At 42.6% G+C, this 15,902-nt stretch overlaps 1 protein-coding gene across 4 annotated transcripts in view; it reads left to right on the top strand.

Annotated features, from left to right (window-relative positions):
- Window positions 1–121: 121 nt before the first annotated feature.
- HOOK3 (hook microtubule tethering protein 3) overlaps window positions 122–15,902 on the top strand; it is an 87,794-nt gene continuing 72,013 nt past the window's right edge. For all 4 annotated transcript variants that reach the window (XR_014687239.1, XM_084504333.1, XM_084504331.1 and 1 more), the window contains exons 1-2: window positions 122–279; window positions 15,675–15,760. Coding sequence is in view for 3 of the 4 variants with exons in the window: in XM_084504333.1 (XP_084360459.1) it covers window positions 223–279; window positions 15,675–15,760 (143 nt within the window). In the remaining variant the exon portion in view is untranslated. The remainder of the gene's footprint in view (window positions 280–15,674; window positions 15,761–15,902) is intronic.

Raw genomic sequence — 15,902 nt, 5'->3', positions numbered from 1 at the left:
GGGGGGGGGGGGTGCGCGGTGCGCATGCGCAGAAGGCGCCTCTCCCTCCCTCCTCCCCCTCCCCTCCCCGTCAGGCGGCTCTGACGTGTCTGCGCCGCGGCGCGGCCCGGCCCGGCCCGGGACAGGAGCGCACAGGGCGGGGCGGGAGGGCTGAAGGAGGGAGGGGGTCGCCGCCGCTGCCGCCGCCGCCGCCGTTGGAACCGACCCCTGCCGCGCCCCGCCATGTTCAACGTGGAGAGCCTGGAGCGGGCGGAGCTGGGCGAGAGCCTCCTCACCTGGGTGAGTGCCCCCGCGGCGCGGCGCCGAGCCCCGGCGGAGCCGCCCGTCCTCTGCTCTGCTCTTCCCCTCGGCTCCCCCCCCACCCCTCCGCCATCTCCTCCGCCCCCGTCCCCAGCCGGGCGCTGCGGGGAACAAAGGGCCCGGCGCGGCCTCCGGGCAGCCCTGCCTCGCCCACACCGCCCCCGGGGCTCGGGGTGCCCGGCGGTGGGGATGGGCGGGGGGGGGGGCGAGCAGGTGGCCCAGGAAGTACGGCAGCAGCATGAATAGGTGTGTATAGGGCGTAAATGTATGTGTGTGTGTATATAAAACAGCATAAAGGTGCATATAAAGCAGCATAAAGGTACATATATACAGCATAAAGGCATATAAAGCAGCATAAAGGCGTATAAAAGAGGATAAAGATACATATATACTGCATAAAGGTGTATAAAAGAGGATAAAGGTACATATATACAGCATAAAGGTGTATAAAAGAGGATAAAGGCACATATATACAGCATAAAGGTGTATAAAAGAGGATAAAGGCACATATATACAGCATAAATATATGTATGTATATATATAAAACAGCATAAAGATATATAAAATAGCATAAATATATATATACACACCTTTATGCTGTATAGATATATATATGGTTTAGTGGAGGGCTTGTTAGTGTTAGGCCAGAGGTTGGACTCGATGATCTTGAGGTCTCTTCCAGCCTAGACAATTCTGTGATTCTGTGATATATACAGCATAAAGACACATAAAACAGCATAAAGGTTTATGTGTTTATATATATATATATATATATATATGTATACATAAAACAGCATAAAGGTATATATATACAGCATAAAGATACATACACACACACAGAGCATAAATATATATATGTATGTATACACACACACACAGAGCCCTGGCCGCGCCGCAGCGTTACGCAGGTCAGAAGGAACAGCTAAACTCCTCTTCTGTTTCCTTCCTTCGCGTCCCTGCCAGCCTTTGTGCTTGCACCGTGGCTGGCCCCTCGTCCTGCTGCAGGCTTCCCGTGCTTCACTCTCGCAGGCGCTGGAGGTGGAAAGACCTGGAAGTGGTGGTCTTTACGGGAGGTAGCTGTGGCTGCGAGTCCCAGCCAGGGAAGGGCTCAGAGCAAGGAGAAGGAGGTTGGCTTGCTGGGGGTGATGGAGGAAGATGCGCCGATGCGTGTTGCTAGTTTATCTGTGTGTTTTGAGCTGTTCTAGATGTGCTCCGCTGGTGCTCCCTGTCAGTAAAGCAGCCATGCTCCTGGGAGAAGCGTAAGCGTAAATGCGTGCCTAGCAAACGGTCACATTCCCAACACCTCCTGAACTCCCCAGGTTCCCGAGTCGCCAGCAAACCAGGTCTTTCCTTTGAGCATGAGGCTGCTGTGCAGAAACACGTGAGCTGCTGCAGAATTTTCAGTCAAAGAGGTTGAATTTTCTCTTGTATGGTATTGGTCTATGGTGATTTGGACTGTTGATCCTACCCCTTATCTAGACAAAATAATTAGACTTCAGAGTGTTTTTGAGGCGTAGCATCTCTAGAAATCTGTGTCAAGTCTGAAAAGACTTTAAAACAAAAAACATTCAAATTTGAAGTTATGTAAATACGCCGTTCAAATTTCATCTTTAGGTGCAATTACTTCTAAAATCTTGTAATGCTAAGCTACTGGCTAGCTAGCAAGGGAAAGCACAAAATGCAGAGAGACAAGGCAGCGGCTTCTTCCCTCCTCCCCAAAAGAATTCTTTGTGCAACCAAATATGGTACCAAGCAGCGGCTCGTGTGTGTTTTGAAAGCTTGTCTTGTCAACTTCTGCACATGTTCAGACCTAGTGGGAGCTGGATTATTTACTTTGGTAGAAAGTAAAGCAAGAGTCACCAGCCCTTGTCTGTGGAGACCAGGAGGACAAGTATATCGATGCAAAGTCTGTGCCACATTAGTAAAAACTAATACTGATTTTTCTTGCGTTATGGTAAAAGCCTGTGAAAACTCCTAGCAATTTCTTTTTCCATGCTACGTTTGATATTGCCACTTAACAAATCAATTGCCTCAATTGCAAAACTTCGTCGTTACCCTTGAAGATAATTTGCACTTCCTTTAAAATCTAAGCCATTGAAAACAAAATTACCTTGGGGCAGAAAACTGCCCTGAAAATGTAGATATTTCTCTCTCTAACCTGTCCGTTTGTATTAGTACAGTGGGGAAAAAAAAGGTCTTGTGGAGTTGACCATCTATAGGGGTTATTACTCAGCCTTATGGCCATATGACGTATTTGCTCAGTAGTTAGCATTTATTGTCTTTGGCCCTGAAATTGCATCTATCCAGTGAAGTCTATGGTAATGGTCCATGCAGATCCCTTTACATTTCCACCCTTTCTGCCCCATTAAATACTGGGATATTCAAGAAACTTAACTGCTGGCTTTTTGGTGAACAGAAACATCAGTAAATACTTCTGAAAAAGCACTGGAATTAGTCAGCACATTTCTTAAAGGAGTGTATGGGGTTGTGGTATTTTTTGGTAATTTCAGTATTTTTGTATGAATGCGATATTTTAATTGGTTCTGTTTTTAAAAAAAAAAAAAAAAAAAAGAAAAAAAAAGAAATAGTTTCACTTTCTTCCAAGACAGGCAAAACTTGCAGAAAGGAAGAAAAAGCGATGAAATGTTTAGCCCTCAGTGAAACTAGCTGTATAAACAAGGACTTTTTTTTTGCCTGGCCTTTCTCTCAAGTCCCACAATGATTCTTGGGAAACCGCTCATTTAGATGGGAAAATAGATCTGTCTTAATTACCATTTACGCGCTGGGTCTTTTCCATTGTGCCAGGGAAGTTGTCTGTTCTTAAGAACTGGTTTAACCTCCCAGATTGCTTGCTTCACATTCACATAGAAGTACTTGAACTGGTTTGTCTATGTTTTAAGTAGAGCAGATAAGGCTTTCCACAGGTCTGAGAACCTGTTCAGCCTAAACTGGATGTTTGCTGGCACGGACACAGGTGAGGTGAAACTGCTCCTCCTGCTGCCAACCTGTGATTTTAAAGATTGGGGATGTCCTTCGCGTCTTTCACCTTGTGTGTCTGAGATTCCTGTTGTGGTTTGTCTAAGCTAGACCAAACTGCTTACCTGTAAATATGTTTAGGTTTATTCTTTAATATTTCACTCCCAACCCCTTTTTGAGTTGCAGCCTAGCTGGGCATGTAATTCTCAGACTTTTAGCTCTTTGAGAGCTTTGCCAGGTGTGTGCATGAATATTTTTGTTCAGAATTTTAAGGCAGGAGAGGTTTTGCTTCCTTCCATTTCAGCAGGTCACCGTGATGATCCTTTGATGCAGCCAGGGCAGTAGCAACTAGGGTGAAGCCGAGCGAAGGACTGGGTCCCAACTGCTGGTATCTCAAAGTTGGTATTTATACTTCAGCAGTTTTTGCAGCCTGCTGTAATTGCAGAACTGTTACCCTACCAAAAATCTCCCAGAAGCCTCTTCTGAGACTATTCTAGGCACTGTGGTGTAGTTATCCAGGCAGTGCTGCAGCCAAAGCAGTCTAGAAAAATGTGGCTGTGAGGTAAAGCTGCAATGATTTTAAAATTGCTTCAGCATATCTAATACAGACTCACACCATCTTTTCTAGTCAAAACTTGTGACAGGTCCTCATGAGAACACCTGGATTGTTTTGCTTTCTGTGTAGTCCTGGGAGTGCTGTTCACTCCGATGCATCACTGAGTCATGTCTTAAAATACAAGGAGCTGTCAAACATGCATGTGGCAGTTGCACTGTAATATGCCTGTAGCTGAGATCAGTGATGGGTACAGGCTTTTTGCTGCAGAATCTGGTAAGTTTTCTTAAACACAGAGCTAAGGTCCGATATTGCAAAGATTGGTTAGCATTGGTACGTAAACAGCACGACTCCCCAAAGAGGTCATTGCTGGGCAGTTACAAGTAGCAGGTTGCTGTAAAAGTATCATGAACTTTCTTTCCTTCAGGATGGTAAGTAACTCTTATTTGGCCATACCCTGCTTCCACCAAGTTGCCAGCTTGCCTGCTTTCCTTCTCTTCTCAAGGCCAAATATATATGCTAGCAAATATATATATGCTATCTATATGCTGGTAGACATGTTAAAACCTTATAATAAGTATGAATTTTGTATATACTGTACAAGGCCACTGTTTTTGTTTCCTATATTTTAAAAACACGTCTGCCCAGTTACGTGGCATCACTTCTTTGACCTTTCTCCTTTTTGGCTGAACAATCCTCTCAGTACAGCGTATCTCTGTCTTCTGCGTGTTGCCTTTTCCCCAGCTGGAAGAGTTTGCCTGTGCTGGTTGGAAATTTAGACACCATGTAAACAAGTGCAGAAACAGATTTTGCTTCTTCAGGAAGGCTGCTGGTAAACGCTGTTGAGGCCTCCTTTTCAGAGAGGATCAAAGCTGCCAGAATTTGCTAGTGAAACTCTGTTTTCCCTTCCTGTTCAATTATCCCCTTTTTTATACTATGCTGTCCTTGATCCTTGTGCATCTATGCTTTTAAGTACTCATCTGATTTCTTATGGATGCAAAGATCGCTGGAAACAAGTTGGGCCTGTTTAAACTCTCTTTCAACCCTTGATGATTGACCACGAAGCTGTAGGGTTTAATTTTCTTCTGATGATATCATCGCATCAGCATCACTTACCTGTTGAAGAAAAACCGTCATAGTACATGAGTGGTTGATTATTCTGGTGGTGACAGCAGATCAGGAAAATAGTGAGGTTTGGAGATGTGACTGTTTGGGCAGAGGATGGAAACACTGCGCTTGCCTGGCCAGCGTTTGTGGAGCACAGGCCGAGGCATCTGGCAGATCACAGCCCCTCTATCTGCTGCAGCAGACCAGTAGGTCGGGCTGCCTTTCTTTCTTCTGATGACCTCTCACGAAGAGTGTGACCTCTCAAAGAGTGTGTTGTTGCACCCTTTTAGGTGTGGTTGTCTGAGAGACTGATGTTCTGAGCGTATGGTTTACAGTGTTTGAAGGCTCTGGGGTATCTGGCACTGCTGCTGGGTGATAGGGATTTCTTGGCCTGTTGTTAAGAGATCAAGGAGGGGCAGAACAACTTCCCATAGAGACTGCTGACAACTGATACACAGCTGATAATGCGTGAATATCATAATTAAAGATGATAAAATACATTTTGCATGTGTTACTTTTTTCCTCTTCGGTCTCAAATGTGTCAACAACAGGAAGACAGGGTAAACACAGAATCTGGTAACTGCAGACATTCTTCATGCATGCATTTTAACCGTGTTAGGTTCTGGTTCTTCATGGCCTTGTCACAAATTCTGCTTTTTTTTCAATTCGTTCCTTTCTGAAGAGCTATTGTATAGTGGTGGCACATTCATAACAATCAGTGGTTCTCTGGAAGGAAAAAAAAACAAACACAAAACACAGCGTTTTGGTGTGATTCAGTATGTGCTCAGTTTCAGTTCTGCCCCCTCACTTTTCCAGGGGGATTGCGAGATGCTGCTAGGAGAAGAAGCAGGTTTTTCTGCAGAGAACCGTGAACCTTAAGCAGTACAAAGGAAACAACTGTTAGCTTGTTAATCTTGAAGTGGGAGGTGGGGAGAGGAGCTAGTTTCCATCTTTTTGAAATAGTTAAACGGTTAATTGGTGAATATTCAAACTGAGAGTTTGGCACAATTGTCATTGTCTTTATTCCGAGACTGTTTTAAGGCTCTTGAACTGGACGATGAATATTCTGAGGCTGTGTTCTTCCTGAACCATCAAAAGTCTTTTCTGTGATGTCTTTGATGTTGGTAGAGCAACTGCAGATAGAAATTGTGGAGCAGGGGAGAGGGAAAAAAGGGGGCCCAAGACTCAAGTGCACTTATTGCTGCCTGTGTTTTTGGGTGAGCTGAGGCACTGTGACAGTTCAGAGAGCCTTAACCAGCTTTGGTTTTCTTCCAACTTCAAAGTTCAGGTTTGCTTAAGCAATTTAATTCGCAAGTCCAGTTCATGAATTAAAAACAGCGAAAAAAGTTTGGCCATACAACAGCTTACACAAGCACAAGGTTAAGGCAAGAATGTGTGGCTGGAAGCATGGGGAAGAGGGTAGCAGTGTCCTTTTTGTGGCTTCTGTTGCCAGCAGCCTGGCGGGTCCTGCCACACAGGGAAGGGGATTAACTCCTTCCACAACCTGCTGGTGATGGCTTTCTGCCATGCAGAGCGTGCACGTGCTGTTCTCTTGGCTGCCTTGCTTTGCCATATGTGACATGCATTCCCGTGAGTTCCCTAGTGCTTCTTGCTCATAACAATGAACACAAGATAACATGGAAAGGAAGAGGAGGGCTTTGATGGAGAGAAAAGCTCTCTAAGGTTGGGGGATCTAGCATTACGCTCCTGCAAGTGGCAGGCAACAGCTTCTGAATGGATACAGAGCTGGAGTTTGAATGAGCTAGCTCAGGCTGTAAAGCAATGGCAGCTCCACAGTGGAGGCGTGCAGGAAATGGTTTTGGGGTGCTGGGTGTAGTGGAGCAGGTATTGCACAAGTGGATGCATTATAAAGCTGATGATAATATGCTTCAGCCCTGAAATTGGTAGGACTTTTTCACATCATTTAGCTGCAAGATTATTTCCAGTGCTTGGTGTCCTCTGTAGAAGTCCAGTTGGCTGTTCAGAGCTACATTTCTCAGGGTGGCTAAGTTTAGGCACCTCAGCTAGATACCAACTGTGCATCCATACCGTGTGTGAGAGGCATTAGAAGATCTGGGAAATTAATTTCATTGATTCCAGAGCTGCGAAGTATTAAATAGGCCTTTCTTCTGTTCTGGGGTTGCATAAGACAATCCTTTGAATCACTTTGTTTGCCATGGTATCAAGGTATCCACAGTTTCATTTCAGGGTAGAAATGAGCACCAATATGTTTATGTTTAGCTGCAACAGATTATGGTTGTTTTATCAATTTTAGTGCCCCTTTGGTGCTCAAAAGAAAATAAACAAGCAACAGGACTTCCACACTGAGAAGTGTTTTAGCTGATTTTATTGTGTGGACAACACTGAAGGATGGCAGCTTGTTCCACAGTGACTGTGGTCTTTCTTGAGGGATCATGGAACTGGCGCAACCTCTGACAATACTTGTTACGCATACCTAAACAATCTCCGTGAAGTCCAGAGGAAAGTTTGCTGAAATAAAGATCCTAAAAATGGAAGAGACTTGAACTGTGAGATATGCCAATTTCAGTGGTGTGCTATACATCTGTGTTAGCAGCTGTAGAATCTGTTAAGTCTGAAATTTTATCGTGATGAAAACTTACAGCAATCTCTTTCTGAATCCCATCTTTTAGGTGCTAAGTCACTCTTGTGATCCTGTGAAGACTGTGTGTTTCCACACTGATCAGAAAGCCTGTGCAGATGATATTTCAGTCCAGCTTGGTACTGTTGAATTCATCCTCTGTGCCTTTGGAGGAGAGCTTTTTATTCCACTTGTCAACAGAGACAGCACTTTTCATTTAAATTATAGCTGCAAGAAGGTGGAGTTGCAGGCTTTAAATAGGTATTCTTCTTTCCTTGTATTTTGCAAAGGGAAAGCTGTCATCTATGTTCATCTATTTTTTTAAATAATACTAGAAATGTGTATAAATCTGGACTCCTAGTATGCTAAGTTCTTTTGTCTACCATTGTCCAGGAAGCTAAAGGACTTTGCCTTGCTGCCTGTGCTTTATCTTAGGGATCAATTCGAGCATTTTTGCCTGGTGCTATTCAGGTCTCTAGTAGTCTATCAGTCTTCATATAAGACAAAAGGAATTTTGTCTTTTGCTCACAGAACATTCTGCTTTTAGAGAACAGTTTCATTTTCCTTCTTTCATTAATCTTAAGATACCACCATTCTATGGCATGCATCATCACACAGGCTTCTTCTATAAGTTAGAGTGCTAAATACAGAAGATATCCTGTGCTTCCTGTGCTTGGTTGTTAATGCTGTATCACTGTTATCAACTCAAGGTAGTACAGATGTGAGCCTTTACCCTGTTTGGCAGAAGAAACTGGTGGCTGGACTCCTATAAGCCTTGCCATTTATATTTTTCCATGAGAAGGTGTTTCTAGTTTTGAGGCACTTTTTTTTTTTTTTTTTTTTTTGAGTTGATAAGGTTCATTGGTGCTCGGTGGAGTGTGAATGTGTGTATCCTATAAATTTGAGTGTGTCATGGTCATGTTCTGGCAGTTCAGCACTTACTAATCTAATAGGTTGTATTTTGTGAAAATAATAAAAAGCATAAATGGTTAAGTACTACTTTACTACTTTTAAGGAAAATATGATTAAGTTGGTGGAAGCTCAGAAAAAATGTTGATTTAGTGTACAATGCTAGACCTTCATGCTAGGTCTTGTATTTTAGTTTTATCATCACAAATGCTCTCTAGTATTCTTTTTTTTTATTATTTTTCATTTTTTTTTATTTTTTTTTTTTATCAGCTAGCATGTTTGGCTTTGAGCTGAGAGCAGGGATATGTTCCTTTTCTCCCTGGGACTGCATAGATCAGTTTTTCTTCTTGTGCTTGTTTCTGAAATGGTTAAACCAAACATCATTCAGACCTGAGTTTCTGTTCATTGTGTCTTAATAATGTGTCAGACTTGAATGTTTGAGTTCACAGTCTTTTAATGTCAGTGGCAATATAGTGCAGTAAGAACTGTTTCTTGATATTATGGCTCACCCATCTCACAGTGCTTTAGTAAGTTAGCTTTAGTCAGGGTATCTCACCTACTTTCTGCACTGTCCCCTTCCCCCCGCCTCCCCCCCCCCAAAAAAAAAAAAATAGTTTCTGTGGAAAATGTAAGCTGCGTAGGGAGCATTTTTGGTGAGTTCTTTCAAAGCTTTGACATCTGACTTGTTCAAGTATTAGACATCCAAAACTGTACATATGAGAAGTGATTTAATAAAAATAATATTCATCTCCCTGGAAGAATCTTAATTCTGGCCAGTGTACGGGGTTTACATGGCAAGGTTTTGCTAGCAGGGGGCTGCTGAGCCCAGCAGCTGCCCCATGTCAGCTACAAAAGGGCCCTGCTGCTGGCCAGAGCTGAGCCAGTAAGTGATGTTGTTTGCGCCTCTGTGAGAGCAGATTTAAGAAAGGGGGGAAAAAAATGCTAGGCAACAGCAGCTGGGAGAGCGAGGAGTGAGAAGTAGCCCTGCAGCCCCCAGGTGAGTGCCGCAGGAGGTGCTGCAGGCAGGCAGCAGCAGTTCCCCTGCGGGCTGTGCAGGGAGAGGCCCCTGGTGGAGCAGGCTGTCCCCCTGCAGCCCATGGGTCCCACATGGAGCAGATCTCCACGCTGCAGCCCCCCCATGGGTGGAGGAGCCCCCGGTGGAGCAGGTGGATGTGGCCTGGAGGAGGCTGCGGCCCATGGAGAGCCCCCGCAGGAGCAGGCCCCGGGCCAGAGCTGCAGCCCGTGGAGAGGAGCCCACGTGGAGCAGGGGCAGAGAGGGACCGAGGAGTGGTGGAGGCGAAGTGTCAGGGGCTGGTTTCAGCCCCCATTCTGAAGGGAGAAAGTAGAGGAGGGTGGATGGAGGGAAGGTGTTTTTTGCTTTTAGTTCTTACTGTTCTAGTCTGCTAGTGATAGGCAATAAATTATATTAACCTCCCCATGCTGAGTCTCATTTTGCTCTGGTAGTGATTGTTGAAGAATCTCCCTGTATTTATCTCAAGCCATGAGCTTTTCATCATGGTTTCTCCCCCTGTTCATCTGAGATGGGGAAGTGGGAGAGCTGTGTGGTGGAGCTTGCCATCAGTGTGAAATTACAACAGCTAGGACTGTTGTAAAAGACCTTGTCATTTCATTGTTTAGCTATTTGAGTGCCTAACGTAAAGTTGGTTTGCAATTAACTCTTTGAGCTTTTAGTAAGTAGAGTTCAACAATGTAATAATGACTAAAAACATACCAAAATCTAAATCTGTGAATAAAACTGCTGCTTGTCTGAGCAGTCTGCATAAAGCAGACAAGGCTCGTCTATCTTGGAAAGCAAGACAAGTTAGTAGTGTATGGCAGAAGATAGCAGTGCTGCCAACTGGCTGGAGAAAAAAGGGTGAATGAAGAAACCTTGCTGAGGTGCTCCTGAAGCACTGTACCAAGTTACAGGATAGGAATCCCGTTCCCCTTCTGACAGGTATGGCTCAGTACAAAAATTTGGAATTTGAGGAACAGCTTCCTGTATCAGGTAATTAGCTTACCGTCCTGAGAAATATTGATGGTCTGTTTTTCTCCAGGCATCGAGGCTGAGTGAAATGTGTTTTAGTGGGGTACTTGCAGATCTCACTGATAGTACTGGGTGAATGTGTGGGGAAAGAAATACGCAGCCCTCCTCCAATTACTTTTGGTACTGGCTTGTGGAGATCTGTATCCCTGCCACTGAGATGGGTTCTTGTCTTCCTCTTGCTCATTTTAGTCACTTTTTCCATCTTAGTTGTGTGCTTTGTTTCATTTGTGGTGATAGAGCACTGATGTAGGCTGTATAGTGCAGCCAGTTGTAATCTTGCATAGGCAGTTCCAAAAACATAGTTGTTAATGGATAAATAATTCTAAAGCAGTATTGGAGGGTACTGTGCTCTGAAAAATAACTATCTGGAAACTGGGGATTACCTTTTGTTGCCTTTATGTGTAAGGTAACCAGTGTTTTTGTGAGCTAAGAACCTCTGATACAGATTTCAGGTATTATTACAGAAGAATACATGACAGATTTATTGTGCAGATGTACCAGCAATAAAAAACAAGCTATGGATAGACTGTGCAAAGAACAGGTCTTTCATTAACTCTAGCCTTGAGAAGTGAAGGGTCCTAGAGAGCTTTTTTTGTCTTTTTGTTTGATTTGGTTTGTTTGTCCTGTGTTCATCTTCTTCCTGCTTCATGAGGTGCTGGATATCCCATCACAAAGTTTATCCTGGTCTTCAGCTAGTGTATTTGAGAATAGAGTGTTTGTTCAGTTCTCTGACCTTCATGTAAGATTATTTTTTCATGAAACACGTTTCTCCCTCCTATCCCTGGTAGCTAACAAATCCTGACTAGCTGTGTGTGTAATGTGGAACTGCAACTCAGATCATACAGTGTCCTGAGTTCCTGCAGCAATTATTTACTCCCCAGTTACAGACCCCTTTGCACTGAAACATTCACCTGCTACTCTTTTTCAGTTTTGTATAAAAATTGACAGCACATGCTCATGGCCTAGTGAATTGGTGCCCTGGTTTAATATTTTTACCAAGGAAATAAAACAACTACCATGTAACAAGAGAAAAGGCTTATGGAAAATGTGAAGGCCTTGCTGGGGCAGCAGCTGTGATACAAGTGGTGTTTTTCTGTTTGGTTGGTTTTGTTCATTTGTATTTATTTTTTTTTGTTTGTTTGTTTGTTTTCCCCCTATCTGTCTTGGCAGTTAGTTCATCTAGTTTGTCAAGGTTCCTTAATAGTGGTACAAGATGTGCGAGGGGAAAAGAAGAAGGATCATAATAGGGAGTGGGAATGAATTTACAGCTTTGGGGAGTAAGAAATGAGGGCAGTATTGCAAACATTCGAGAAGAAGGAACAGTTCCAGCAGGCTGAGAGAGAAGTCTTCCAGGGGAAGCACATTACAATGCACAGGAAGGGCAGTGCGTCAACATCCATTGCTGAATAGCTCTTTAGAGGCACACAAAAAATTACTTGGTTCTCTCTCTCTCTGCAGTTGGACTCCGCTTCAGCATTGCCGCATTCTTGTCATTCTTCTCCCTTCTGGAAAATGGATTCTGCTGCTTCTTAAGAGTGCCTCAGCTTTTTGCAGAACGATCTGAGAAAGGACTAGGAGTTTAAATTTGACACAAGTGTTTAAATTTTGTGTAGTTTTGGAGGGAAGAAAATACGTTCCTTTCATGTATCTGAAGGATATGAAAAAGATATAGGGCTTTTTAGAGCCAAATACAGGCTTTGTAGTATAAATTTGACACCTGAGTGGAAATATTATGCAGTGTATTCCTTTCCTATGCAAGCAAAATACAAAATTAAAATGTATGTGAAGAACTAAGTTTGGAAATTATTTTCAAATTTGCTTTCTCTTCTGTGTCATCTAATAAAAAAGCATTATCGTCCTCAGTTCCAGTCATGCATGTGTGAGCGTGGAATAAAGAGTTCGGACTGGAAATCTGAGCCGTTCTGCTCCTCACTGACAGTTTTGACCTTTTCTTACTTATAAAGTATGATGATAAAATTAGTTACAAAACTGCAGAGATTATGCACCTTGTTGTTCTGTCTCTTAGAAATAGGCTTGGCAACCTCCCTTCTTGGCTCAGTGTGGTACCATCTCTTACCTACACTCCTTATTTAGTCAAGGAGGTATTTCATATGTCAAGATTCAAAATTAATTTCAAGAAACTAAATTCATTTGCAGTACTTGTGAAGACCACCTTAATGTCAGTATTTCTTATTTGAAAATAGTGTTTTACTTTGTCTAGTTTCAAAAAAAAAAAAAAAAAAAAAGCAGTAAACTTCTTAGGTTAATTTTTCATTTGGCAATTGTGCAGCAGACTAAGGATTGAAATTTTGGTAATTTAAAGGAATAGTATAGAAAACTTGGAACAAGTTTACATGTTTATGCTTGAAATTTTTACCTTTATAGCATCTTGAACTTCGTCAAGTATAATCATCCACACAGTCATTACAACCTCCTTCACTGGAGCAAAAGTGTCATTTCCTATTTTAAATTATTTGTGGATTTGGGCACAGAATTGGCTCTGTGTTGCTTTGATAGTGTTGACGTAATTCAGAGACTATAGGTAAGCTGAAGTTTTTGGCAAAATAGCAGTTTGATTTTATATCCTATTGTGTGGTGTTTTTCATGTTGCCTTTTTTTTTTTCCAACCCACCCACCATGATTTTTGCCTTGTGTCTGTACTGGGTCTGGCTGGAATGTTAACTTTCCCGGCAGCAGCCCATACAGTGCCGTACTCCGTACTTGTAGCTGGAACAGCAGTGTTACCACACCAGTGTTGTGTCTACTGCTGAGCAGCAGTGGCACAGCATTGGGCCTTTCTCTAACCCTCCTAGGGGGTGGGCAAAATAGTGAGGAGAGAAACATCACTAGGGCAGCTGACCTAAACCAATCAAAGGGATATTCCATACCATGTGGTGTCACACTCAGCAATAAAAGGTGGAAACAGGAAGAAGAGGGGAGGGGTGGGCTCTCGTTGAGAAGACGTCGGTCCTCCTCTCGAACACCGGCTGCGTGCGTTGAGGCCTTGCTTCAAGGACGTGGTCAATCATCGCTCATTTGTGGGAAGTAGAGAGTAATTTCTTTCCTCTGCACTTCCATATAGCTTTCATTTATTTTGTTTGTTTGTTTTCCTCCCTTTTCCCCTTTCCCTTTTATTTCCCCTTAGTTAAATTGTTTAGTTCATGGTAGTCTTTATTTAGTTATTATAATTATTTCCCTTTAATTAAATTATCCTTATCTCAACCCGTGAGTTGTTCTTTGCTTTACTTCTCCCCCTCCTCATCTAAAGGAGGGGGAGTGAGAGAGCGGTTGTGGGGTTTAGCTGCCCAGCACGGTAAAACCACCACAGTGTCTGGTTCGTCTATTAGGGCTTCTGGATTCTCTGGAGGAGAAGTGACAAAATGTGTACCTCAAACCAAGCTACATAAAAATTGACTTAGTCTGTTTTGGATGCCATACTGTAGATTTTGTTCTTGTCCTTTTGGACCATGTGCATCATTCATGACTTTTCACAGGTAGCTGCTTAGCCTGGTCACTGAACATGTTCCAAAAGTTCACGGGTTTTGGCCCTTGATGGACATGATTGCTGCTTTTTTCCTAATGAAATGTTGGTTTTTTTTTCCTTCCTGAGCAAAGGGAAGAAAGGAACACACACTGAGGGGCTCCTTCTCCAAATTAATTTTAAATGGCAATGTTGCTAAAGTGCTTATTTTATGTTATGAGAATCTGGATATTGTGCTTTTGATTTTTGAGAGCTTTCTCCACAAAAAAAAAAAAGGTCATACATTATTTCTTGTAATGTGAATTGCAGTGTATTGTAAGATATGTATTCAGAGGGCATTTATTGGGAAATGGCTTGTACCAACATTAGCATTTCAAGTACCACTGAAGTGGGAAGGTTGTACAACGTGTTCAGGAAAAAATGGTTGGTATACCTAATGCTTATGTAGCCTGAAGTTGCAAGCTGTCTTGTAGGCTTTCTTATCTCTGACACATGCAAGTAGTGCTTCCTACAAAGAAGCCCAGGCTTCCCTGGAAGGAGAATAAAAGCAGAGCACTAAGCAGATATTCTCGAAATGTCATGTCACCAAACCCATTTCCAGAAAATCCATCTGCATCCCCCAAAATTAACGTTCATGTAAAGTAAATGATCAGGTAACTTAGACCAGTTGAAAAGACTGTGCTGAAGCGATGTCTTTTCCACATCAATGGAGAAAGGGAGAAAAGAGCTTTCCCTGGCATTTTTGTACACTTTTTGCTGCTGTGGTGGGGGGAGGGTTTGCAGATAGCCTGTAGGCTGTATGCATGTAAATGGAGCAGAAGAATAGAAACCATACAGAAATTAAGTGTATCTATGAGTGGGTTTTTTTTGTTAAGAGATTGCTCTTGCTCCTGCATAATTCCTTACTTCTAGAATAATACACAGCATCCTTACAAAATTAGATTTGTCTCAGTAAGTGTGTTCAGTGCACAGTCTGTAGGGGCAATTTGTTATGAACTAGCTCATCTTTAGGCGTAAGTAATTCTGTCATCAAACAGCTCGGTCATAATGGCCTTGCCATTCCCCTTTTATGCTTCTGAATAACAGCACTTCTGTATCATTGCTTCCATCTGAAGATCAGAGGCTTCTCATGATATGGACTATAATGCCTGTCACTGTGTTAATTAAGTGCACTGAAATAATTAGAACGCTAGTACTCTATGGACCTGCCAGGGCTTGGCAGCATTGTGCTTTGCTCCTTTATCTGATATTAGGAGCAGTTAAGTTTGGAGTATGTGTGTCTGTCTGAATTTGGTCTTGTGGTTGTGGAGAACCTGGGAGAATTTCGTGTAATTAGGGTTACTTTTAAAATATGAGATTCTTACGTATGTTCATTGGGAGGAAGTACTTGAATATATGCTCCAGAAGGACTTAAAGGGGGGACAGTCCAAGTAAAATGCTGTGGGAAAAATGCCTTTTGGGGACTGTCCTGTTGTCAAGCAACATTTACAGCATTTGTGCTTACAAAAACAAAGATACTAAGCCATGTCAGTAGTTCATTTCTTTAATTGTGATTAAACCTAAAGTTTCACACTCTTTAATATATACACCAAATGTCTTGAGTTTACTCTGCCTGTTTGCTCTTCGGTAGCTTTTTTTTATTAGTTTTAAAAATTCCTTGACATTGAAGTGAAAGAACATAACTTTTTTTGTTCTCCCTCAGATCCAGACGTTCAATGTCGAGGCACCATGCCAGACTGTGGAAGATTTAACGAATGGGGTTGTGATGGCGCAGGTTCTTCAGAAAATGTAAGAAATAATTTATCTAATTATTTAAATACACACGGTTTTATTTTCTACATAAATTTAACTGGTATGAATGTATTTTAGTTCAAACATGGCTGGTATTTCATAAGGACCTGTCTATTCCTATTTTTAGATAGTAGTTTAA

This window comes from Aythya ferina (assembly GCF_964211825.1).
Source record: "Aythya ferina genome assembly, chromosome: Z".
Lineage (NCBI taxonomy): Eukaryota > Metazoa > Chordata > Aves > Anseriformes > Anatidae > Aythya > Aythya ferina.
Note: the sequence above shows the minus strand (reverse complement) of the source record. Positions and strands in the feature narration are given on the sequence as shown.